At 41.2% G+C, this 27,601-nt stretch overlaps 1 protein-coding gene and 1 long non-coding RNA gene across 3 annotated transcripts in view; one reads left to right on the top strand and one right to left on the bottom strand.

Moving 5' to 3' along the window:
• The window catches only part of LOC117873442 (desmoglein-1-gamma-like), a 35,054-nt gene extending 24,711 nt beyond the window's left edge, over positions 1 to 10,343 (bottom strand). Inside the window, exons 1-2 of the mRNA XM_034762817.1 lie at positions 10,140 to 10,343; positions 202 to 237 (exon numbers count right to left, since the gene is read on the bottom strand). Of these exons, the coding sequence (XP_034618708.1) occupies positions 202 to 237; positions 10,140 to 10,187 (84 nt within the window). The 5' untranslated portion in view covers positions 10,188 to 10,343. The remainder of the gene's footprint in view (positions 1 to 201; positions 238 to 10,139) is intronic.
• The window catches only part of LOC117873443, a 67,652-nt gene extending 40,585 nt beyond the window's left edge, over positions 1 to 27,067 (top strand). The window contains exons 3-4 of one of the 2 annotated variants that reach the window (XR_004644733.1): positions 2,385 to 2,446; positions 26,860 to 27,067. This is a non-coding gene — a long non-coding RNA (uncharacterized LOC117873443). Of the gene's footprint in view, positions 1 to 2,384; positions 2,447 to 4,883; positions 5,211 to 26,859 lie in introns of those variants that run through there. The other variant, XR_004644732.1, reaches the window with a different exon arrangement.
• The last annotated feature ends 534 nt before the right edge of the window (positions 27,068 to 27,601 follow it).

The raw sequence follows: 27,601 nt of genomic DNA, 5'->3' as shown, positions 1-27,601 counted from the left end.
GTCCGCTGACGTCAATAAAATTAGGAGTTTGCAGGACCAGATCTCTTTCCTTAGCAGGTCAACATTTAAGTATTTTTTTCAGGTTTTATATCTTAGCTTATAAAACCCTTTCAATTCTTTATTTCATTTTTAATGATAGTTACATTTTCATTGCTCAGAAAATCTGCTCTTTAATAATAACTATTTTTATAAATATATTACCTCTACATGAAATCCAATGCTGAAATCCAAGAATACCTGCAAATACAGTAATACAGTTAGTCAAATACAAAGGTTGGGTATCTTTCACTGACAAATCTAAGAAAAATGTACTGAGCCATATTTGGCACTCAATCTGTGTGTTCCACACAAGGAGTTCTGTGTGTGAAATGAGTAGATATATCCTGAAAAGAGCTGTGCACAGATAATGAAATTCCTTTTGTCTATAAAAAGCCTGAGTAATCTGGCTTTAAGTGGGTAAAATGTGGGATTGAGAAAGCAAAACCCAGTCTCTACATGCCATTAGGGCACAGAGCTGCAGCAATGCCCCATCCCTCATGTGCTTCCCTAGCACACCCATGACACTTTGTGAGGAGGCTGCTGAATTGCTTTCAATGCTTGGGCATTCCCCTGACACATGCCCTCTCTCCAGCCTGCTACCGTCACTGCTTTCTGTGCCTTTTCTGTACAGCTTCAATGTGGGGCTTAAATGGTATGGAGGGCTTTGTGTTAGTCCTCACATCAGTGTGACTTTTACCCAGATTTCTTTTCAAGTTTGGATTAAAGAAGCAATTTCACAATAGATAATTTATGAGCATGTGTTAAATGGTTTGATCACAAATAGTAATATTTTCAGAATGTTAACACTCCAGTTAAGAACTGTGATGTAGCCACAGAAGCTATACAACCAATGGCCCAACACTGCTCCCATTTCAGTCAATGGGAGATTTGCCATTTACTTCAGCTGGAACAGGCACTTCAGTGGGGCTATTTGCCTGGATAAGGTGAGCAGAATTTTGTCCTAATGCTACGAACAATGTTCTGGGCTTAGTTTTTTTGTTGAAAAAAATAATCAAAGGAACGCAAAGCAAAGAGGAAGAAAGAAATTAAATTGATCTGAAGAAGGAGTGCTAGTGCCATCATTTCTCATCAGAGAATAATAAGAAAAAGCAAAGGACAGTTTATTCCATCCTTTGAGAGGGAACTCCTCGGCAAAGGCTCTGTCTGTAAAAAATTAAGAATCAAGTATGGCTTATTTCCTCTATGGGAAATAAATCATTTCAATAAATCATGGTGGTTTTGGGGGGGAACAGGAGGAAGATAGTGCAATGCACAAGTTCTTCCTTTTCTTCCCTTAACTATGCAAGATGTTCTGATAAAATAGAAAGCAAAGGTCAAGCATTTCACTGATTTACACCCTCTATAACATCATTGACATCTATGGATCATATAGGGGGTAAATCATTATGGGACTTGCCTGATATACTAAGCCTCCCTCTTCCTGATGCATCAATTTGCATTCCCCAGCCTTAAATCCACCACACATATAAAACACAATGGTTAATCTTTTCCATTTCTTTACGTCACCAATGTTTATATATTAAAATAATTTGGGGGTTATATAACCTAAACAATGACTGTTCTGTCAAATGTCAAATATATATCAAAATACTTTTTTACACATTGTGTAGATTAGACATAACATTTCTTCTAGAAATAGGACAATACCAGCTTTTTAGTATCTAAAATAAAAAAAAGTTTTCAACATTGTAATAACTGACTTATAAATAGGCACGAATGGAGCAGTCTAGTGACCTAGACTCGGTAAAATGGGCTGCTAAGAAATATGATAAATAAACTTTAGTTTACAATAAAACAAGGAGCTGACAATCTTAATTTTCTCAATAATTCATCATGTTTTAGATGTTTGTCATAACAGGGGCAGTGTGAACTACAGTATTTGTAAAAAACGCAGGACTGAGTAATGGCGACCCGTGTTTAAGTCCTGGCATTACTACTGTCTTGTATGACTTTGAACAAGTCACTTACGGCTCCATCTTGCCTGGGTCCACATTAAGGTTGTGAGAAAGAAGTGCTGAGCCATCATGAGAGCTGCTAAGGATACTGGGCCTGATTGCTATTGAAGTTAGCTGGGCAAGTAGTACAAAACTGGGCTGTTAGGGCCAGATCCTACCTCCACTGAAGTCAGAGACATCCATTGATTTCACTGGAAGTGAAAGCGAGTCCTTTAAAGGCTGCCAACAATTTTATATTTAGAAAAAAATATGAAAATCTGTTCCCCCTCTACTTACCTTCTAAGACCCTGAGTTCAGGGATCAGTGTTTTCCTTGCAAGAACTGATGACAAAACAAACATCTAAAACTGAGCATTGTGTTTTGTTTTAGCATTACTGATGTCTTCAACTCCTGACGCTGTGGCACAGAATCCTAAGCTTTATCCTTGGCAGGTAAGTGAAGGATAAACTATTTTTCAAACATTTTGTTAGAAAATATAATTCATATTTCATAATTGTCTGTTCATAATTTAGAATCCTAATGTATTTTTAAATTTAAAAATTTAAACCTCTTCTTTAAATGTGCATAAACAAAATTAAATAAAAATTATCTGGCCTGATCTGATTCTATCAGAGTGGGTTTCTCAAAGAAAGGATTATAAGACAAGGTCCCAAATTCATTATAAGGGAGATGTATTGGTATAAAGGCTGAAATTGTTCTTACTAGATTCATTCCAAAGTTCATACCTAGACCAATATACTGGCTTGGTTTAAGTACAGGGGGATATACTCTGTGCCACTCTGCATATCATAGAATCATAGAATATCAGGGTTGGAAGGGACCTCAGGAGGTCATCTAGTCCAATCCCCTGCTCAAAGCAGGACCTAATCCCAACTAAATCTTCCCAGCCAAGGCTTTGTCAAGCCTGACCTTAAAAACCTCTAAGGAAGGAGATTCCACCACCTCCCTAGGTAACCCATTCCAGTGCTTCACCACCCTCCTAATGAAAAAGTTTTTTCTACTATCCAACCATATGAGAAATTCTTACTTATATGGATGTTTCCATTGAAGTCAAAGAGATTAAGTTCTGGATGGAAAGCCCAGGGAAGTAAATGGAAAGATTCCCCTGGAGTTTAGTGGGCTTTAGATCAAGCCCTAACCGAGTAAGAAAATACTCATGTGAGTAAAGATTGCAGGATCAGATCCAATGTGAAGTTGCTTTAAAATGACAAAAAGCTCAGGAGGAAAGAGCCATTTTTTAAAATAAAATTTGAAATACAACTCAGTTTAGTTAACTATACACTTAAATATAGTATACAAGTGCAATTTGTACAGTAAAATTATCAGTTCACAGTGTCAGCTATGGATTTAGGCCCTGATCCTGCATCTCTTTCATGAAAAAGGACTTCTAATGTGAGTGTTACAGGATCAGAGCCTGATTTCCATTCGGCATTGAAAAGGCCCACCAATGAGAGTGGCTCAATGGAGTTGTGGAGTTTTCTCACCATCCTTGGCTATCTTTTATAGCCTTCTCTTCCCTGAAGCCCTGCTACCAAGCCCATGTCTCAGTGTACATATGTGCAGTAAGTCACCACAGTTTCATTTGCTCTGCATTTTAAACAAATGGATTTTATGTCAAGCGTTGTGGAAGATAAAAAACAGTAGTTGTCACAGAAGTTACTATGTAGCCCATGGTAATTCCAACTCATGCATCCTTCCTGTAAACATTTTTCTCCGACGATTTACTGAATGAGTGTATTGTCAGAAGCTGATCACTTAATACCGCTTGCTCTATTTTTTTTTTAAATCATGTATCTCCAATGGCAATGAGGTTCACAAATGGCAATTTTGCCCTCTGGACTCTAATTGGCCATATTGTGAACCATTTATGCATGTTGGGGACAAGTTACAAAAGTAGTGGGACTGCAAGTAATCCCACTGAAATCAGTGGGACTGCCTGTGTGACCGCGTACCACTGAATAAGGTTTGACAGTCTGGCCCCAATTTATTAGTGCAAGATGAAGATAATTGATTATGGGTCAGATTTTGCCACCTGAATTTAAGACTACTCACAGAATAAGGTATTATTCACTGTGAGATTGGGGGGCAGAATCTAGACCTAAATAGGCTAGAAAAGTATTCCTCGTGAAAGGATAACTATAAATGTGGATTGGCTCTTTAGAAAGAAAGAGCTATAGGCATGTTGGGCTAGTAGCTTTAGCCTCGCTTTTAATATAAAAATGTACACTAGGTGACAATTTAAACATTCAGCTATGGAATGGGATTTGAGTTCAGGCACAATTATTACCCAATGAGAGAGAGAAGGAGAGGATACTCTACCCCCAAAGGGCTGCAGTCTGCTTGACAGGCACAAGCCTGCTTTGATGGCAATGCAGAGTTGACCCAATCAGGGAGAGTCTGAAGCAAATTACACTCACCACCAGGAAAAGGGCATGAGGAAAAACCCTGCCAAACATTACACTGATTCAGTGCCTATTAGGAGTTGCTTCCTTTGGCAGAGCTCCTGTGCAGCCCCTTTGGGAATTAAAATGGAACCCTAAGAGACAGTTCTGGTAGCCTCACTGCTCCCCCTTCCTTAGGATGAAATCCCCTCGGGCATGCAAGCAACCTTGTTGGCCCAGAAAGGTGTACAAGAGTTAGTGAATCTTGTCCAGTGTCTGTATTAATTGGTGTATATTATAAGACACAACACTGTAACTTATATTCCATATGTTCACATACTCTAAGCTATTCACTAGAATTCCTTTCTTCAAAATGCATGGTTGTGTTAAGGATACAGTATTACCACTGCACAATAATTGTGCTACTAAAGAAACCTTAAGTACTAATCTTTAAGGTTATGAATATTCATAAAATCTTTATTTTCAGCCTCACCTGACCTGGAGATAACACAGCTGGCAAGCCATGAGAGATATAAGTTTTACACTTGAGATTTTTCCTTTGCTCTTGGGCCCCCACTAGTTGGGAATGTTCTGAACGTGCAGCTCAGAACTGTTGGGGGAAGAGAAGGATTTCATGCAACTATACGCCATATTTCACTGGTTGTGAATGGGAAGATTAGCTTCACCACTGTCCTCTAGTGGCTGCTCTACGGAAGAAAAAAGCCCTGACACTACTTGTGGGTAATGGAGGATCTCCTACTTAGGAGACATTTATTTTTTGAGTCAAGAGTCCTCATGCTACAAGTACACATTGAGCTGATGAATGTGAAGTCTATATACAGTATAATAATAATGATGCTCTCTTATATAGCGCTTTTCATCAGTATATCTCAAAGTACTTCACAGTCTTTAGTATATTTATCCTCACAGTATATTTATCCTTTAGTATATTTATCCTGGGAGGTAGGGAAGTGCTATTATTACCATTTTACAGATGGGGACCTCAGGCACAGAGGCTAAATGACTTATCCAAGGTCACATGGGAAGTCTGTGGTGATATATCAATATTAAGTATGTCTATTACACCAAACACCTACAGAGTTAAGTGCTGTAGTATCTATGCAGCCATTGCTTTGTTACATGTACAGCAACAGACGCCACTGAAAGGGTACAAGGTGTGGGGTACGCTGTTGGAATTTTGGAGCAGGTGGGAAGTTGATTAAAGGGGAAAACTTGATAGCTTTGCTGGAAGGCTCAGGGGTTGAGCCTTGGTTCCCTTCAGAGTACCATCAAGATTTTTGTCCTTTCACAGATCATTAGCCTGTGTGAGACTTCCTGCTGAAGGGAAGTCCATAGAAGAGCAAGTAGGCACTTGAGGGAGGTACTTGCTAGATTGGGGTGGGGGATACGAGGCTGAAAAAAATCATCTTTATTGGGACAATCTTAAACATGTTTATGTTTAGTCTGTCTCAAAGCTTTGCAATTCAGTTGGATAATATGAAAGACCTGTGCCACTGGCACTGGAGAAAAATCTGCAATAACACCATTAAAGTCACTGGAGCTACTCCAGATTTATACTGACGTAACTGGGAGCAGAATTTGGCCCTTAGCATTTATATAGTGCTTTGCATCTTCAAAGCAATGTACAGACATTAACTAATTGCTAGCTGACTGCCAAGCAATATTATAATATGCAATTATGGAATCCTCCCTGCTCCACCTATTCACATCCAAATGACTGAACATGCCCATAACTCCTTTTTTGCCCTGTTTCCCAACATTATTCCTAAAGGGCCTGATTCTATTCTCTTTGAAGTCAAGGGGAATATTTGTTGATCTCGTTGGGAGGAGTATTGGGCACTCACACTCAATATATTAGTCATCCTTGTGCCACTGTGGTTATGTTTGTGTCAGCACTTTAGGTCATATACTGCACTCCTTACTCAGCCAAAACTCTCACTGGGTAAAGGCCTATGAGAACAAACCCTTCCTTTCATGAATGTCTATTTCCAGAGTCTGTAACTCAACCATAAAAAACCCAAAACCAAACCAAACCACTGTATGCTAAATACTGAAGCTTAGAACTGATCTTTCCCCCTACATATTTAAACAACCCACGTAGTATCTTCTAAATCAAAACAGAAAAGCATATTTCCCATTGCCGTTAGCTTACTCGTTGTCCTCTAATTAACAAATAGTTTCATTTTTAAGGGGAAACTTTGTACGATGACTTTTCTGGTTGTTGTTGTTGATGATGTTAACTTTAAAATGGCCAGATGCTTTCTGTGATATATTGGAAGCTTAAGGCAACACTTTTACATGCTATGTTTTCCCAACCCTGCTCCCACTGGCATTAATGAAAGTTACACTCCCCACTGCAATGAGAGCAGAATAAGGCCCAAAGCTTCATTCACTTTTAAACATTTGTATTCAGGGAACTAAACACTTTAACAAGTTTGTCATCAGGATTTGTTCTCCTCTATCTGATAAATAATACAGGCCAAATCCCATAGAAATTCTGTGGGGTTCCATTTCTTAACTAACATTAACCATCCAAAAAATGAATGGAGAACTAACCCGAGTAAAGGCTCTAAGAACAATTGTTTTTCAAACTTGAATTTCATAAGTTAGGTACTTAAATCCATATTTAGGCTCCTAAATAAAATTTTCCAGATTTCCAGTGGTGCTTACAACCCACAGCTTCCATTCTGCATCTCTGAAAATCAGTCCACTTTTATTTAGGAGACTAAATATTGATTTAAGTACTTAACTTTAGACACTTTGAAAACTTTGGCCTAAGTTCCTAAAGCCAAAGTCTTCCCTTAGATACATGTTGCAGCTTCCATTGTTCTACAGGCATATCCAAAGGGAAGGTTTGGCCCCCGCAGCATACTATAATTATCCATCCAAATTATGAGTGGACAATGCAACCCATATCTTTGCAATTAGAAGAGAAAGTGAAGAAAATATATGGAAGAAAAGCAGCCAAGCAAGACAGGTGGTGAATTTAAGATTGCTATAAACTAACCATCACATGGTATCTGGAAGGAGATGAGTCATACTGAATCAAACATACAATTTCCACAAAACATGCCTGGGCAAGTACAACAAACAAAATCCAGTTCTACACCCTCTACTCATGCAAGTAATGCCTTTGAAGTCATATGAGTAAGGGTTGCAGAATCAGGCCCACGAATAGGGAAATGTGTACTAAAAATTTAATAGTTGCAGAGCACAGTCTGTTTCTGGTAAAATAAGGTTTTCATTTCAGAATGCATTCAGAATACTACAGGGTGTATATTTCTATAACAATTTTATTTAGCTTAATTTGTTAATAATATGCTAATCCATCATCAAATATACCACTCACATAGGTGTCTTTCATTAAAAAAAGAAAAAAAAGATGGAAAACCTAACCTCTAAATCAATGTGAGTTTTGGGTGAATTGGGAGTACAAGGTTAGGCCTCGTGTCATTTTTTAAAACTGAATTCTTTCATAATTTATTTACCGTATATACTCTTTCATTAGCCCATTTGTTTATAAGCCAACCCCCAAGATGGTTAAGTAAAAATAGCAAAAACTATATGACCCTTTCATAAGCCAACCCTATATTTCAGGGGTTGGCAAACTTTGGCTCCTGGCCTGTTAGGGTAAGCCACTAGCAGTCCTGGACGTTTTGTTTACCTGGAGTGTTCACAAGCACGGAACCCCTCAGCTCTCGGTGTCTGTGGTTTGCCATTCCCAGCCAATGGGAGCTGCGGGAAGTGGCGCATTGGCTGGGAACGACAAACCGTGGACACTGAGAGCTGAGGGACTCCGTGCCTGCAGACGCTCCAGGTAAACAAAACAACAATGTATTAGATATTCAATTAAATGATTCCATAGAGTTTAAAATAATCAAATTTTGGTGAAGACCCATTTATAAGCCAACCCCCGCTCTTTGATGCGTCACTTTTTTACCAGAAATATTTGGCTTATGAACAAGTATATACGGTAATCTCTCTACTTCTATATGTACAAAAAAGCCTCTTTTTCTTATCCATTTGGACTGAGACTGAATTAAAATAAGATCCCTGTAAATTCCAGCTATGAACATTTGACCAGTCCTTCTGTGACAAGAGAAAGACATATTCCAATGGCTTTACTTGATATCTCTGCATAATGACCATTCATACAGCTAACACCTGCCAAAATGTGGTTAGTGTTTACATAAACTTTCACTTCTCCTGGTTGAAACTGAAATCCTGACTCAGTCACAAAACTATGGTAACATTTATGTATTTTTTTAAAAAAATTAAAGTGCTGCAGTGTTGAAAGAGATTATTTTTCTACAGTAAAATGTGCACTCGAATGGATGGTAATTTATAGTACAGTTATAGTTTATTTTCACTGAAGTTCCAAACATGAAAAATACCTATTACTATGTGATTTAATAAATCTCATCTTACCTAATGCTGATAATGTTGAATAAAAGGCTAAAATTGTTATTTTGTCACACACTATTCCAGACCTGGAAGAGTCCTGTATGTTGCCTTAAACAAGCAGAAACTAATCTGAATCATAACCTTTTTTGCCAAGCCTTAAAATTATTTACTTGGCCTCTGCCCATGTTGATTAGTTCTACTTTACTGAATGCAAATCTAAGAGCTAAGGTTTGCTTAATCTTTCCAAAATAAGCCCCAGTATTTTTTATTCGATGTCAATAATCCTTTAGATATTGTTAGTACAGTAGTATTATTTTAAAAAGTTAATATAGGTGTACACTTCGTTGTATAGATTGTGTGAAACAAACGCCACAAAACAAACCATTGTACAGGGAATCTACTCTTTTTTAGTTTTTAGGGCCTTATAATTGTCCTTAATTCTAGAAAAGCAAGATAAACTATGGAAAACAAATCCAAACCCAATAAAACAGAATATGATGCCAGAACAGATCGTCACAATATCCTCTGGGATCCTCTTTTATATCTCTCTGGTTTTAGTGAATTTCAGCTTCCTGATGCCTACACCTTACACAACTATTCTGCCTTACAACAAACACCACTTTCTTTTTTTGCAATAATATAAACAAACACAGTAAGAGAATAACACCCCCAAGATAAGGATTTGTTTATTCTCTACTTTTATACACTAATGCTACTATGTTAATGTACCAAGCAGTGATGGTTCCTTGCAATATTAACTAATGGGCCAAATCCTGTAATTGTTACTCAATCAAAACCTCCACTGAGTTCAATGAAATGGGAGGTGGGGATGTTACCTGAATAGACTATAGGGTTTGATCTATTGTGAAGTAATCTTAGCCATTATTTTTTAAAGAATGCTGGATTTCCCCCCCTCGATACACTGGACAAATGAAGACAAACATACAACTAAATAATAAAAATAAAATAATAAAAATAATAATAAAGAAAGCAGCTTGTTAAGAAGTATTTATTATTATAAATATGTAATGCATTAATAATCAGAATGGTACAATGGGGACAGTTATACTCAAAAGAAATAATTCTGATAACATTAAAATTAAAGATGGGCTGTTTTTGCAGAAGCTTTTTAAAAGATTCATTTGAAAACGAGAAATGGTTAGTTTCTAATGCACAATGTTTAAAATTGCCTTATTGATTAATATGAGTTTCAATGTAGTTAAAAGTGGAGGCAGCAGTAAATGTAATCATCTGTAGAAAAGTACTTTGACAGACATTAAAAGAGAGCTTACAAATATTGTTTTAAAATTCTACTTACCATTAAAATGAATAGAACAGCAGTTGTTCTGAAGGGGAGCCAATCCATTGCATCTGATTACTCTTCGATACAAGTCCAAGTGAGTTATGGTTACCCTGCTGTTCCCTTTCCCCCCTCACTTTAGTGTCAGTGTAAAAAGACACTCACTAGATGTTCTTACACCCTAGCTCTGGAGGCGTTCTGCTTCCCTCTGAAGGAAGCACTGAAGATGGTGTATAACAGAGTCTGTTTCCCCACCCAAAAATCCTGGGTTGGTCTCAACTGAAACGCTTGACAACATCATTATTGCTCCCAGGTAAAAGCTTAGAGACACACCTTAATTCTTATTGCAACAAAACCCTTTGCTGGATACCAAAGAGACCATTTTAAAGAGAGAAGACAAGCTTTACCGGGAAGATTCCGAGTGCATTATAAGTTACAGCATGATAAATAATTAAAATGTTAGAAGACTTTTCCTTACTGCCAGTAGACTAAAGGCACATAATGAAATTTAGGAATATTTTTGTAAAGAGTATGAACTTTAACAACTGACTAGTGCATCTGAAAATACATATCCATTTCCTATAGAAGAGTAAAACCAGTATCTGTCTTCTGGGCCAAACGTAGCCCAGGCCCATCTACACTATGTGGGCGATTAGGAAGAATAAACTAACTTGTCACAAGGAAGATCATACAATATTTTGATAAAAAAAGCTTTATTTTTTGGGTTATAAAAACATCAGAAGTATCTAGGATAAGAAACCAAGCCCTTATGATCCTATTAACTGCTGTGCTTTGACACTATCTTTTTTCCTGCTATGGGCCAACTCCTCCTTGGTGCTACCAACTGGAAGCAGAGATGCTGCAGAGTACATCCTCTGAAACAGGAATCCTGCTGACCATGATTAGATCTCTCATGGCAGGCCAAGGAGATGTGGTGTGGAACTCAGTTGGGGCCAGACTCTGAATGGCCCTTGCACAAGTGTATGAGAGAAGAAGGTCTCAAGGAGCTTTCCTCTCTTTACACCCAATTTAGGGTGGGCCAAAATTGCACTTGAGAATACAGCAAATGAAGAGACTTCACCCCCAGGTGCACAAGCCACCCCAAAATGAACAGAAAGAAGGTGGGGTAATAGCCCCACCTTCTCTCCAAACCAGCCAGTTTTCTAAATGGAGGTACAATGGGTGTGCCCCTGTGCAATTGGGGAATTCTGGGAGCAGTCTGCCTCCCTGAGGCACAATGGGCCTGATTTGCAACGTGCTAAGAATCTCTTGAGATGAGTTCAATGGGAGCTGAGAGTACTCTGCACTCAGGAATTGCTCAGCACCAGTAGAAGTCATTCCCAGTGCCACTGAATGCTCTTGCTTGTAGCTCATAGGGCTAGCTTGCCTTTATTATATTCACTGTCTTGCCTTCATTATATTCTGCCTTTATTATATTCAGCAGTAATGCAAGGAACCTACAGGCCTGTACCCTATAAGACATTAGCTTCAGCAGCTAGCATAAGGCTTGAAGCCTGTGAACTCTGGCACAGACAAACAGCCCAACAGAAACTTTCAAGTTTTGGGGAACTGAGAATAGAGGATATAAGGGGGATTTTTGTTGGAATTTACTATAATGACACCAGCCAACCCCAGGAACATGAGCTAACATCTGCAGATATCTGATCACAAGAGTGCCATGGCAACGAATTGACGTATATGATAAGAAGTTGAGAATTCATATACTAACCTATAGGAAAAGGGCAACCCAACATTATTAGGGTGAGGAAATACAAATAAGGAAGTGGGGGGAGAAACCTCTACTGAATATGCATTATACATAGCAGCATCAGTGTAACATTATAAAAGTTGTATCCCAACCTGGCTGTGGGAGTAGAGAGATGTAGCCCCCGGCAGGTGCTAGAATGATGGCCACTGGTGATGAGGAGGAAGGTGATGGTGATGAGGAAGACAGTGGTTACCATTTCAGGTTTCAGTGGCTAACATTTGCATGTGAGTATATAGATGTTCAGATGTTCATTCTGTATTATCTCTATCTACCTTACTGAGTTAGAGTGTTTGTGACTTTGCTAAATGTATGAATAAACTACAGTAATATAGAAGGGTTCCTGTAGTGTGAGTGTTGCAACTGTGCACATAATACTGGGCCTAATCTTGGGACAAGAACCTATCAACACTCAAAGTGATAACTGGGAATTCTTAAGTAATCAATATAATTACTACATAATCTATAGCTTGGACTATATGCTGGCTCTGCAGCTCCACACTGCCCCCTACGTAGGCCGTATCTAAAAGGGTCAATCCGTGTCCCTTTGTCCTGAGCAACTTAAGTTACATCGACTTAAGTGGTAATGTAAACAAGTCCTGAGAGCAGAAGCAAATTATGCTCCTACTTGCTGTCAACCAGCATTTGCTATTGACTGCAACATACCTGCTATCCACTGAGGGATAGGGGCTGGGATAGACATACCCGTAATTCACTGACCATTACCCCCTCGGGACATGTTGCACAGGCTGATGTATTTAGTCAGGCTCATTTCTTAGTGCTCTTATTTATGCTATAGAGCAGTGGTGAGCTACCTGGGGCCCACAGGCTGATTCCCACAGCTCCCATTGGCTGGAAATGACAAACCAAGGCCACTGGGAGCTGCGGGCAGCCATGCCTGTGGACGGTCAATGTAAATACGGTCTCGCGGCCTGCCAGCAGATTACCCTGATGTGCCATGTGCAGCCCGCAGGCCCCAGATTTTCTTCAGATTGCCCACCACTTTAAAGGGATTTAATCCTGTTCAGTGCATAGGGAATAGAGGCTTCATATGCTTTCTGCCTCAGTCCTTTGTGCACCAGCATAGGAATGACCCCAATATAATGCTATACAAATACTTTTATATAAACTAACATGCTGTAAAAAAAAAAAAGTCCCTCCTGTCTCTTTGTGGAGTGTTTTCACTGAAGACAAACTTGCATGGGATTCCTTGTTAGGTTTACAGTAACTCCTCGCTTAACGTTGTAGTTATGTTCCTGAAAAATGCGACTTTAAGCGAAATGATGTTAAGCGAATGCAATTTCCCCATAAGAATTAATGTAAATGGGGGGGGGGGTTAGGTTCCAGGGAAATTTTTTTCTCCAGACAAAAAACTATAAATTATATAGATATACACACAGTATACGTTTTAAACAATCAATTTAATACTGTTCACAGCTATGATGATTGTGAAGCTTGATTGAGGTGGTGAAGTTAGAGGGTGGAAGAGGGAGGGATATTTCCCAGGGAGTGCCTTACTGCTAAATGATGAACTAGCACTCGGCTGAGCCCTCAAGGGTTAACACATCATTGTTAATGTAGTCTCTCACACAAGGCAGCACAAACATGAGGGAGGGGAGACAGCATAGCAGAGACCAGGGCCAGCTCCAGGCACCAGCTTACCAAGCAGGTGCTTGGGGCGGCCACTTCTGAGAGGGGTGGCAAGTCCAGCTGTTCAGACGGTCCCTCACTCCTGCTGGGAGCGAAGGACCTCCCGCCGAATTGCCGCCGCAGATCGCGATGGCGATCGCGGCTTTTTTTTTTTTTTTTTTGGCTGCTTGGGGCGGCCAAAACCCTGGAGCCGGCCCTGACAGAGACAGACACACACCTTGTGTATGAGAGAGAGAGAGAGAGAGAGAGAGAGAGAGATATGCACACTGCCCCTTTAAGTAAGCTGACCCACTCTTAAGTGCATTGTCTTTTTAAGTGGATCAGGAAATTGAGACAGCAGCTGCTGCCCCAAGCTCTCTCTGTCTCTCTCCATCCGTATCCCCTCCTTGATCTATATGGCGAAGGAGTAAGCGGGGTGCAGGAGCAGGGGGGTGGGGGACACCCTGACAGTAGCCCCTCCCCATCCCCCCCGGCACAGCAAGCAGGAGTCTCTGGGAGCAGCTCCAAGGCAGAGGGCAGGAGCAGGACATGGCAGTGGGAGGAGGGACAGCTGAACTGCCCAGCAATTGATAGCCTGCTGGGCGGCTGCAGCACAGGGAACTTAGGGGAGTGGGGAGCTGATAGGGGGGCTGGGGGTCCACCCTCCTTACAAGCCCCCACCAGCTAGCTGCAATGGGCTGCTCTTCCTGGAAGCAGACAAAGCAGGCGGCTGCCAAACGACGTTAGAAGGGAGCATTGCACAGCTTTAAACGAGCACATTCCCTAATTGATCAGCAACGTAACAACGAAACAATGTTAACCGGGATGACTTTAAGTGAGGAGTTACTGTATTTCTAATTCGAGAAAACAGTAATCAATCCATTGTTTTACTAGCCATATATATTTTTATACCAATAGCAACTCAGAATATTTGCTGATGAGTGAATTATGCCCATTGGGTCAAATTTTAGTAGTGTTTTAGAAGCCTAAGTCTCATTTTTAAAAGTGACTTAGGGCCAGATTTACAAAGATATTCAGGTATCAGAGGGGTAGTCGTGTTAGTCTGAATCTGTAAAAATATGCAAACTAGACACAATCAACTCCGGTTTGAATAAGGACTGGGAATGGCTGAGCCATTACAAACGTTGACTCTATCTCCCCTTGTAAGTACTCTCACACTTCTTATCACACTGTCTGTACTCGGCTAGCTTGATTATCACTTCAAAAGTTTTTTTTCTCTTAATTAATTGGCCTCTCAGAGTTGGTAAGACAACTCCCACCTGTTTATGCTCTCTGTATGTGTGTATATATATCTCCTCATTATATGTTCCATTCTATATGCATCCGAAGAAGTGGGCTGTAGTCCACGAAAGCTTATGCTCTAATAAATTTGTTAGTCTCTAAGGTGCCACAAGTACTCCTGTTCTTCTTTTTGCGGATACAGACTAACACGGCTGTTACTCTGAAACTTGAGGGATCTGGGGGTCATAGTGGAACACAAGTTAAATATGAGTCAACAGTGTAACACTGTTGCAAAAAAAACCCAAACATCATTCTGGGATGTATTAGCAGGAGTGTTGTAAGCAAGACACGAGAAATAATTCTTCCATTGTACTCCACATTGATTAGGCCTCAGCTGGAGTCCTGTCTCCAGTTCTGGACATCACATTTCAGGAAAGATGTGGACAAATTGGAGAAAATCCAGAGAAGAACAACAAAAATGATTAAAGGTTGAGAAAACATGACCTCTGAGAATAGAACAAGAAGCAATGGGCTTAAATTGCAGCAAGGGCAGTTTAGGTTGGACATTAGGAAAAATTTCCTAACTGTCAGGTTGGTGAAGCAGTACAATAAATTGCCTATGGAGGCTGTGGAATCTGCTTCATTGGAGATTTTTCAGAGCAGGTTAGTCAAACACCTGGTCATGGATGGTCTAGAATACTTAGTCCTGCCATGAGTGCAGGGGACTGGACTAGACAACCTCTCGAAGCCTCTCGAAGTCCCTTCCAGTCCTATGATTCTATGATTCTATGCAGCCTAAGTCTTATTGATTTCAAGGAGAGTTTGAAGCCTAACCTGCTTAGATGCTTTTGAAAGTCCCAATAGGCATCTATCTGCCTCTTAATCTGACCTAAGTGACTTTTGAAAATGAAATTTAGGGTTCTCAGCCACTTAGATGCTTTTGAAATTTTTACCTACTATGCTCACTTTAAAGATCACAACTGATTTCATACAGCAAGAAGTTGGGAGAAGTACCCAATGTCATGAACAACTAACTTATCTCTAATAGTGGCTAGTTTTCACAGTTCAGCAATCTTGAAAAAAAAAGAACTTGTTTCAACTAAGAGACAATTTAGTGCTTACTAAATTTTTTTTGGCATTAAAGGAGCCAGTTCTGTAGACGGAAGAGGAAATTAACTCAGATTTTCTTTCAAATCCAAATATGATTTATTATAATACTTAAAGACATGGGGGAGATATATTCTTTTTCAGATGTCTATGTTATATACCAGTGTATAGTACCATACTTGTAGGACAACAAAGTACTACAAAGGGACCCAGAAATGCTAGAAATATGAGCAAGGAATACCAAAATTAGATTACATTCAACATGGAAAAGTTAGTGAATACATTTCAATATTGGGGAAAATATTGAAACATTGGGTCAATACAGCCCTGGCCTAAGGAGGTACAACTCTACTGGAGCAGAATCTATGGCACAGAAATGCAGTGACAGGGAGACACTTGGAAAGCATTAATGCTGAAAGACACATATGACTGATAATAATAATATTATAATAAAACATTGCACTTATTTGGCTCTTTTCAACCCATGTTCTGAAAGCACTTTATAAGTGGGTAAGTCTAATTGTCCACATCTCGCAGATTAAGGGGCCAGTTATGGGCAAGGACTGGTCTTCCCATTTGTGGCATCCACAAAGTTTGTGCCTTCATATTTGAAGCAGCACATTGCAGGCACAAATCTGAGTGCTTGAGCTTCTCACTACCCAATTTGTACGATCAATCATGTAATTAGAGGCACAGGTACTTAGATTTGCATCTTCATGTCAATAGCAGGTGCACAAATTCAGGCAAAATTTTGTGGCCAATTGCACCTGCAAAACAGAGGTTGGCCCTTTGAAAATGCAATCCTAAGCAAATTGACCCAAATCACAAGGGTACTTTGTGACAGAAATGTGATAAGCCTGTCCTTCTTCTTACAGATTGGACAGCAAACTTAAAAATGACCCTGTAATGGGATATATGACTTTTAAAAAGGCAGAAGTGTGATTTTTGTTCAAACACACAGTGGCATCACAACACAGACCAGGAAGACAGTTACTGTTTGGGGAGAGCTGACTGAATAGTATTAGACTATTGCCACTAGCAATCCTACCCTAGCAGCCACTGTTTTGCTTGGGGGCTGATGAGTACAGGGAGGTCCCGCTGCTGCAAAAGGAATAAGCAGGTTCCAAGGTCTCCCTCAACCCAGGCTAATTGACTGGGCAGGGAAGAAACAGAAAGCTGAGTGGAAGCCAGGAGGGCCAGGATGAGGTGGAAGAAAGATGCTAAATTTCCATTTCAAAGCAGGACACTCCTGCTTCTGCCCAGGAGCGCAGATAAGAAGATGGCAACTCTTTTCAAGTCACACCTTCATCTGTCTGCCTGGTGAGCCCCATGTCTCAGTAGCATCCAGATGTGATAGACGTGGGGAGAAAGCCACCTGCTCAGCAAGGACAGTAGTGGCTGCCTCATTTGCCAGCCACCATCCAATGCAGTAACTGGGGGACTCAGTAATGGTGTTTGTGCTTGTGGGTTTACCCAAATATTCTTGTGCCCCTAAATACAGTTGTGGCCAGACTCGTTTAAGAGGAGAAATTAAAGGAACTAAATATCAATAAATGATGAAGATGGGGCTGGGGTATGAAAACCATCTGCCAGGAGGTAGCGGAATTGTGTAAGGTGTTCCAAGAGGGACAGCATAACCAGAAGTAATGGACTAAATTTAGGAACAGGAAGATGTGTGCTGAATATCAGGAGACAATTCCTAATCATGAGGACTATTAAAAACTGCAGTGAGGCTCCAAGGAAGGTAATGGAAGTCCCAACACAAGAGAAATTTAACACTAGACTGGAAAAAGCACTAGAGAACAAAATGTAGGGAAGCCCAGTTGAGGTTGGCAGACTGGGTAACCTGCTACTGTGGTTCAATGAATCTCTATCTGTTTAGTTGTTTTGCAGAGCATGTAATAAGGAAAGGCTGTACAGTTCTCAGGGAGCACCTCTCTTCCAAATCCCACCCTTGAATCTCAAAATATTCATTTCTGTTTATCACCAGAAAGGGCTATGCAGAGCACTGGTGGTTTATGGCCCATACTTTGAGAACCAGTGTTGTAGGTCTTTCCCACCACTAAAGTTAATGTTTCAATGTTCCTAAGTCATGTTGACTTCCAATAGGATTTTAAGCTCCTAAATTATTTAGGCTTGGACTACGTTTTAAAATTATATTGGCATAGCTACGTCGATCAAGGGTGTGAAAGAACCCATCCCTCAGATTGACATAGCCGTGCCAAGCTCATCCCCCACTGCAGAAGAGTGCTTCTGTTGACATAGCTGGCACCAGTCGGGAAGGTGGTGTTCCTATCATATCAGAAAATCTCCGGCTGTGTGTACACTAAGGAGCTATGCCAGCGTAGGCTCTGTAGTGTAGACATAACATTTTTGAAAGCACCAAAGGCTATCTGCTAGCACAGTATAAATCAGCATTATATAATCTGTTTAATATAATTGGATTTTAGAATGAGATCCAATTCACAGCCCTCTAAAACAAAATAGTCTGAATACTTGTACTTAAAGAGACAGATGTGCAGCCTGGATTCATCCTGGCACAATTTTGCACTCACAATTCTTTGCATCCACAATTTAGGCTCTTTAGACATCTAAATACCAGATTTGTGGGTACGAGAACTTACATCTAAATGATCTAACTCACTCTGAAAATGTTAGGTGGGGAAATATGAGTTCAGTGTTTGAAAAACTAGCCCAGTATATCACCATATCACCTTCAGGATTTATTTTTGGTTAGTATTTTGTATTGCTATCAGGGATAAATATGGTCTCATCTTTAATTATTCTAGCAGGCTATAGATGTAGTTAACTCTGTGACTCCATGAAGTGGTGACTTATTCTTCTGGCCAGCTGGACATACTATGAATTCTTCAGCTTATGGCTATCACCTTGCAAGAAATTTTTTGAGTGGGTGTTATTGAAGCAGCAGACTTATTGTGATTGCAATGCAGAATCATGGTTTCTCCATAAACTTTTGTCTCCAGATGGGCAATTCTATAATCTGTGTAACACATCCAAATGCCCCCAATGTGTCTCTAGGAAGGGCATGTGGGATGGATGAAGAGGGGCGTCTGTAGCTCAATGCAAAATGAATGCATTATAAGGTCTCCAAATTTGTAAAAATGACTCCCAGGTCTTATTGAAAACAAATTCTTCTCATTTTAGGTGGATTAACTCAGAGAGCTCAGGGGATGTAGACACATGAGGAAGTTGATTGACCATATCTACAGCCTACTCATGTATTGTTCTATCATTGTAAAGGTCAAACCAACAGTACTGATGAAGAATTTCAAACAGATTGTGGGTCCTCCCTGGAGGACATGTCTTATATGACACCATAAAAATCAGGCTTTCCATTTGTGAAAGATGTATACCAGCTCTCATGTCTCATTCTAGATGACAGGAAATGTCTCATACCAGCACTTAGGGCCTGGTTCTCCTCTCACTCAAGTCAATGGGAAAGCATAGTGGTGCAAGATCCCACCCTTAGAAATTCCTAAAGCATCACCTTTCAGCAGGGAGGTACTCAGAAACACAGATGAAAATAACTTAATCACTGTTTGATGAGAGTGCCTCAGAGGAAAGTGTCTGTTACCCATGGTGAATGCCATGTCTGAGGGAACCCTATATATGGTAAATGACAAACACCATAACTATATGACAGATTAATAATAACACTAATGCCACCTAGCTCTTATATAGCACTTTTCATCCGTAGTTCTCAAAGCACTTTACAAAGATCAGCATCTGCATCCCCACTTTGCAGATGGGGAAACTGAGGCACAGGGAGCTGAAGTGACTTGCTTAAGGGCACCAAGCAAACCAGTGGCAGAGCCAGGGAATAGAATCCAGGCTCTTGAGTCCCAATCCCATGCTCTAACTACTAGGCCATACCACCTCACTGTAGTTTTCTGTTGCATTTAAGGATATGGCAACTATCACATCTGCCATTATAGTGGCCTCTGGTACACATTATTTTACATCTCTGGAGTTAGAGGTCTCTTCAGTATTATTTAACCATTATGGCACATGGAAAGTTTGCAGTGCTTGAGGTACATGGTTCATGGTATGTTTTGCCTTGTTGTTGTGAATCTCACTTTTGTTTCAATAAAGCTGCGCTGTGCCCAATAATCTCTCTCTTGGGTGAACAGTTAGTCCAACTGACAATAGTTCAGGCTGTCAAGTGTCCATTTTGTTGTCAGTCTTTTCAACCTTAGCACAATTTACCGCCCACCAAAACAGCTTCAAGCAAAGGACGTTTTTTTCTTCATATCCCCTGGGGTTAAAAACACCCTATATCCTACTATTGATGGAGTTTTTCAAGCCTGGACCATCACACAGGCAGTTTTTCAATTTCTAGACATTCTTTTCAGGCCTCATTCCATTCCAGCTGATTATAATTATTATTATTAATAATAATTTTTCATCTCCTAAAGGTGCGTTAGGCGTTTCTGAGTAGACAGTGAAAGGCACAGTCCCCGCCCCAAAGAGCTTGCAGAAATCAAACATGACATAATGTGTGGGAGGTGATGAACAAAAGGGAGGGGTGAGGCATTAGAAGGGTTACAGCAATATGATCGCACAGTTACTCACTTTAGGACGCCTACTTCACTGTCAGATCTCTGAAGTAAGCAATGATGGAGGAAAAATAAGTAAGATATGTTTGATATCAGCCCACAAGTCCCTAGGAAGCTATGGCCTGCTACTTCTTCCTCTGGGACAGTGTCTCCTGAATGTCCTTGACCTTTTCCACATGCATTACAACTTTCCCTTTCCCTATTATATATAGGTAAGGTACTTTACCCTTTGGTGAAGCCTCGCTTGCTAACTCAAGGCTTTACCGTCTAGCCAGCTGTTCAGATTTTCTCCAGCATAGTGTACAGATATATTAGATGCTCCTGCCATGACTCACTGTAGATAATGCCCAGGCATGAAATCCTGGCCCTGGCCCTACTGAAGTCACTGACAAAGCTCTCATTAACTTCAATAGCCAGGACTTCACCCATATCCATAGCTACAAAACAGCTGCTGCTGACACATGAGGGCAAGCCCCTTGGAATTCCCCCATGGTGGCAGCAGCAGAGGAGTGGCATCAGAAGGCAGATCAATTGCTGAATGCTGAAGTTCTGCAAAGAGAAGCAAGATCTGTAGGGAAGAGACAGCTGGAGCTTCAAATTCTAACAGCAGGTGAAGCTGGGATTTGAACCAAGATCTCCATAACAAGAGATGGACATAGAAAGAGTGGTTGCATCCCCCTTAAATCCAACGGCAAAGGGTGGTTGAGACACACTCCCCAAAATAACTGTCAGTGGTTGGTCAGTTTATGAGGCATGGGGGTGGGGAAACTAGGCCGCTTTACAGGCACTGTCATTATCTATTAAACCAGGCATCTGAACTGAGATCTCCTCAGTTCAGAATGGCCTATCTGTTTCCACTCTGGTTGGTTGGTATCCAGGAATGTTATAGGTGACATTCCTGACTCACAACCACTCATAAGAACTTGGAGTTTGGGAATCTTAATCCTGGGTACCCCCAGCTATCTGGGAGCTATTGGTATTTGTCTGCACTCCTCTTTGATCCTATTGCTTCTGCAGCGGCTGAAAGAACTTTTGTCTTCAGCAGATCAACTGTCTCATGTTACTGGTTTTCCTTTCTATTAACAAAAAGAGTAGCTGTTCTGATGGAATCTGAAAAACAGACATGGTACATTTAGACTAGTGGACAGAGGACATATGAGTGCAAAATAAATGCAGGTTTTTTTCATGGTTTTTCAGTGTATACCCTGCTTATTCAGATAATATATGTTACGCCAGCTACACCGATTCCAATATTATGCTGAAGGATCAAGACATTTGATAAACTGTCATAACTTACCTGACCGGCTCTGGGGTGTGGTGAGGTAGGTATGTTGTATTATCTCCACAGCAGTCTCTGTCAGTACTTTGAAATCTTCTGGTTGTGATCCAGCCAGGGCTACCACTCTTATATATAGCTGGAGACAACGGGCCAAATCAATCCCTGCCATAAACCCCTCAAAAGACAGAGTCATACCAGGGATGCAGTTGAGCCATTGTATTGGATACTAGTGAGTGGGTTTGTGGTTTAAGGACCTCTCCCATTTGTCTAACTTCAACAGGAGTTGAGAAAACTCTGCATCTCATAGGATTAGACCTTAAAATTTGAGAAAAGATGAAAAGGAGTCTTTGTGAAAATAAAAACAATGGTATTAGAAGCACTAGTCGTCCTTGACAGTATTAATTCAACAATTGCTTTTAGCAGAGGCTTTCAGAGAGTTAGTCTTTGTAAGGTTTATGCCCAAAAAGTAAGAACTAAGGTGCAGATTAATAATGCCAGGATTACAGAGGCAAAATTGTCAGTGGGAGCATCAGGAGCTCTGAAAGCTGCCTTGTAATAAATACTTCTATTGTTTTAGTATTATAATAAATAAATATTATTATTATTTGAATATTATAATGAGCATTAAAAGCAAATTGAGATTGTTATTATTATTATTCATACACATTTACGTTGCATTAGCACCTGGAGGCCACCATCAGAATCAGGCCCCATTACGCTAAGTGCTGTAAAACCATGTATTAACGAACAGTCCCTGCCCTGAGGAGTTTACAATGGAGAAAAGGAATTTGCAGTTTTAGAAAGGCTTTTACAATCTAAAGTCAACATTTTTTCATACAAAATAAAGCCAAAGAAACAAAAACAAACAAACAAACAAACAAACAAACAAAAAAAAACAAATGAGAGTTTCCAAACGTGTCTTCCCTTTTTGCTCCCACAATTTGTGGACACACTTTAGGTCATCTGTATATCTCTGGATAGTACTGCTATGTGCCTAGAAATCAGGTACACAGATATATTAATAATCTAAACCATATCCACAATTACTTGGTCAAGATTATGGTTGTGGAATCTCCATCAGTGGTGATTTTTAAGATCAGGTTAGGCAAATACCTGTCAGGGATGATCTAGATCAGTGCTTCTCAAAGCCTGTCCACCACTTGTTCAGGGAAAGCCCCTGGCGGTCTGGGCTGGTTTGTTTACCTGCCGCGTCCGCAGGTTCGGCCGATCGCGGCTCCCACTGGCCGCGGTTCGCTGCTCCAGGCCAATGGGGGCTAAGGGAAGGGAGGCCAGTACGTCTCTTGGCCCACGCCGCTTCCTGCAGCGCCCCTTGGCCTGGGACAGTGAACCGCAGCCAGTGGGAGCCGCGATCGGCTGAACCTACGGATGCGGCAGGTAAACAAACTGGCCTAGACCGCCAAGGGCTTTCCTTGAACAAGCGGCGGCCCGACTTTGAGAAGCACTGATCTAAATAATACTTAGTCCTGCCATGAGTGCAGGGCACTGGACAAGATGACCACTCGAGGTCCCTTCCAGTCCTACAATTCTATGATTATGTCCCAGGGATTTAGTCCATACAGGGCCGGCTCCAGGCACCAGCTTCTCAAGCAGGTGCTTGGGGCGGCCACTACGGAGAGGGGCGGCATGTCCAGGTATTCGGCGGCAATTCGGCGGACGGTCCCTCACTCCGCCTGGGAGTGAAGGACCTCCCGCCGAATTGCCGCCGCAGATCGCGATCGCGGCTTTTTTTTGTTTGTTTGTTTGTTTTGTTTTGGCTGCTTGGGGCGGCCAAGACCCTGGAGCCGGCCCTGAGTCCATACTTAGGGGCAGTGTAGGGTAGGAACCGTGTCTCATGGAGCCATAACTCCTTTCCTGCTGCAGGGTGATAATATATTACCCAAAGCTTTTAAAAGTCTTTTGACCTATCTCTAAAATGAAGTTCCTTCCATCTAGCACATAGAAGAGAAACACACACACACATATACAAGTGCCAGTATATTACACTGTCTAGGCAGAACAATGTCCTAACATGGGGGACAATGGTCAATCCCTCTCCACGAGCAGGAACCCCAGCTACGTGCAAAGCTATCCAACTATCCAGTTCCCTTCTATTTCCAGACCACTGCCTCTCTCAACTCACTCTCTAAGCTTTGCAAATGGAGAAGAGAACTCTCTCTAGGCTTCAGGAAAGAGGTCACCACCTTTCTGTTTTCTTCAGACTTTCGCGGCGGCGGTAGAAGCTTTGGAGCTATGTTTAAAATATAAATAATAATAAAAAAATTCAACAAAAAAACCAAAAGCTTCAAGCCTACAATGCTTAGGGCAGCAACACAAACCTGTGTGGACCAAAGAGTATATATTTTCCTTCCAACATCAATTATAACTTAAATTTACTATACTGGCTCAAGCCAAGTTCTACCTCTTTCAGTGGTAACGTATGATTGTCTTAAGGTTTTGCTACTTCACACACCCCTCTGGAGTTCTGCCACAATGGGCAGAAGACAAGCAGACACACATGCTGCCCTAGGTCTATACATGTAAGCAGCAAGATCTAGGGCAGGATCTATCTTGCAGATCTGAACATTCAAAACTTTATGAAACTAGCAGGATATTATTGGATCACTTCTTTTACATGGGAGCCCATAATAAACCTCAAACGTTTAACTTGCTGGACTTTCCACCGATCTTAAAGGGAAAATGTGGCCAGCAAATGCATGTCTAAACTCACAGAAGTTTAAGGGAACAACTTCACCCTATTTGCATGACTATAGATTTTTAATTGAAAAGATTGCAGTGCCTAAATATGCGGGTGTGGTAGGTGATCACAGTTGTTAGCCAGACTTATTAAATTCAGTGCAAAAATGTATGTAAGCATTTGGAGCATGGCACTCAAATCCCCATTTATTTTAAAACATTTTCTGCTCCTTTTGAAAAGAATGCAGTTAAAAGCCGTTGGAGAGCCAGTTGACCTGTAGTCTGTGAACAAGGATGGGCAGGTGTTCAGTGCAGGAATGGTAATCAGCTGCATTGGCAGAAGGCATCTGATCTGAGAAGGGTTGCACCCTAGATGTGGCACTGATGTTAGGCAGCCAGGATGGATGACTTACTCCATGCTTTGGATGATAGCTGAGAGAAGAAGTCATCTCTCTTTATGTTCATGATTTAAAGAAGCAAGGCACTTTTGCGATTCGGTTCTGTTTAAATACCCTGTGCCGATTAGCACATAGGTACTGTATCAATAATGAGTGTCCGTGTTACCATGGTACTTCATACATGTTCACTGAGCCATTTGTGAGATTACCAGTAAGCATTTAGCAAGGCTGGCTTCCATGACATGTCCCCGCCTCCACCTGCCTGTACATCTGTTTTGGAGGAGACTGCCTAGTCCCTTCTCTGAGCCCGACTGGTTCTCTGGCCTCCCACCTCTCGCTGCCTGTCTGGTGAGAGAGGGGCACACCTTCTTCCTAGCTGTCTCTGTGGGATTCGGCAGAACTCTAACTACAGGTTTAGTCCAGAAGAGGACATGTCTCCACAAATGCCTCCTGAGTTGATGGGGAAGGTCACTAGTTCCCTAACTGCCTCTCTTGTTTTGGGGAGAATTAAAGAAAGAAAGAAAGATTCACCCAGCTCATTCCATTTGAATCCACTGTACTGCAGCACTAAGATGGCTCCAATGGCTCAATCTATGTCATTGCTTGGAGTGGGTTAGGGAAACCTCTACACTGGCCTTGCATAGCAATGACCAAATGTATTAGAGCACTAGTGAAACAGTTGTGTTAGTCTGTTATCCTCACTGAGGCTCAATGAGCACGAGTAGAGTAGAGTATCATGGCGGCAGCAATGAGCCCTGATGTCCATGTACTACTGGGAATATAATCCCTTCTTTTAAATATAGTGCCTACCAGGTAGTTGGACAGCAACCAAGGCGCTGCATGCAGTTTCTTGCCTAATCTGGCGGTGCTCACTCAGTAACTGTTGTGTGAATTGTTGGACTAAAACCACAAAAATATTCTAAGTCTTTACAAAAGGCCTCTCCCAATCTAATTTCACTTGTGCCATCAACCTGAAGCCACAAAGAAAGAGTGTGAAACTAGTTTCAAAGCACTACATATTTTACCATCTTCAGACAGACTCTTCCCATCTCTCTCTCTCTCACACACACACACACCTTTTCATTTCTCTATGATATTTAGCACTCTTTATATATCAAACCCACATTCAGGTAGTAGGTGGGTGACAGGGACTCCATTTTGCTTTAAGTTCCCAGTAGACTATAGGCTAATCCTCCAGGGATGCCTGCTTTCAAATACCCCACACCCCACCCCGCATCTGGAGAATAGCCATGGGCAGGTTTCCTGTGATATGCATCTATAGGAAGAGAAGAGTAAATGCTTTTCTCTTGTTTTGTCTGTTTCTGTGCTCTCTTTTTTAAATGAACAGTATGCTGTTTAAATGCAGCTATAATCAGTATCTATCTGTTGATCCAAGGATAAAAGCTGCTGCTTACGTACTCCTAGGATTGAATAACCCAGCCTTAGGAAGTACAAGGAGACAGGCCAGGGTACCTGGCATTCAGAGATCCAAAGTCAGTAGAAACGTACTCAAGAGGAGCAGCATTCTCTACTCAAGAGGAGCTGTCATAAAGTGAACCCTGCAAACTTGGGGAAACCAAGGCACAGTGACCCCACTTACTGCAGGGAAAAGTGAAACAATCAATGCTGAACAGAGGTGTTGGGAGCAGACACCAAGATAAGACCCCAGAAGCTACTGTAAACCAACACTGATGCTTTGGAGGATCAGCAAAACCCTGCCTATCAGTTCTCAGATGACCAGTCCGATTACCTGCTGGCAGAAACATTATTGTAATGAAAAGTTTCTAAAAAACAGAGAGCTCAGAAAGCTTTTCATTTATATTTTTATTTACTTTCCTACTGCTGGCCAATTAGCTGAGCTTGTCTAACACTTGTTCTGTCAGTGATAGGTATTGTTATATCCCTCAATTGGATGGTTAATACTCATATTTCAATTTACATGTGTATTATTTGACGAGGTAAAATGAATAGTCAGAGACTAAAATGAAGCAGAATATTTTATACAGATGAAGTCTGACAAAGCACAATTGTCTCTTCTATAATGCAGGCTGCTGAAGATCACATTGGCCTCCCACAGAATGGTAGTGTCTCCTCACTGACTTACACAGCAAGATTGGGGAGCAGCTGTCTGTATGGATGACTACTGTGCATCTCTTTTGTCCAAGACTCCACCTTCCTCTGGAAGGACAGTTCCATGATGGATAAATATGGAGTACTACTAGAGGCAGAGATTACTGCTGCTTCATAGGATATCTGACCTTTTTCCATTTCCTTGGGTATGAGTACTTTTTCTAGTCTACCCTCCTAGGCTTTCTCAGATCTACCTGAACATCCTGCCAGCATCCCAGCAGGAGTCATCCTCTCAGAGACTTTCAGACTTCCTGTTGCAGCTGAAGTTCTGTTCTCTGAATAATTGACTGTGGGGATTTCTCACACTCCTAAATGTACCAGGCCAATATCGGTCACTTAACCGCCGGCTGGAGTAGGGGTTACAGTGGTCTTTTGGAATGATGCACCCTGTCCTCCCTTCTGCAGCAGGACCCCTCTGTGGGTCAATATGAAGATAAGATGGGGTTGAAGCCTCACCTCTTCCTTGTTCTGCTCCATTCCACTTGGTGCACGATGCACTGTTGTGGTGCCCTGCAGAAGCAGACTGTAAGTTCCCACGTGTGCATGGACTGCAAACGTGACAGGTCCTTGCACTGGTCACACAGGGGAGGATGCTCACCGTGTGTTACCCCAGTGCACTTGTGTAAGCAGTCTGGCCAAGAGACATCAGAGACAAGCTC

The sequence above is a fragment of the Trachemys scripta genome, chromosome 2 (genome assembly GCF_013100865.1).
Source record: "Trachemys scripta elegans isolate TJP31775 chromosome 2, CAS_Tse_1.0, whole genome shotgun sequence".
NCBI classification, from domain to species: Eukaryota; Metazoa; Chordata; order Testudines; family Emydidae; genus Trachemys; species Trachemys scripta.
The sequence above is the reverse complement of the archived record's forward strand: the minus strand, read 5'-3'. Positions and strand labels throughout refer to the sequence as shown.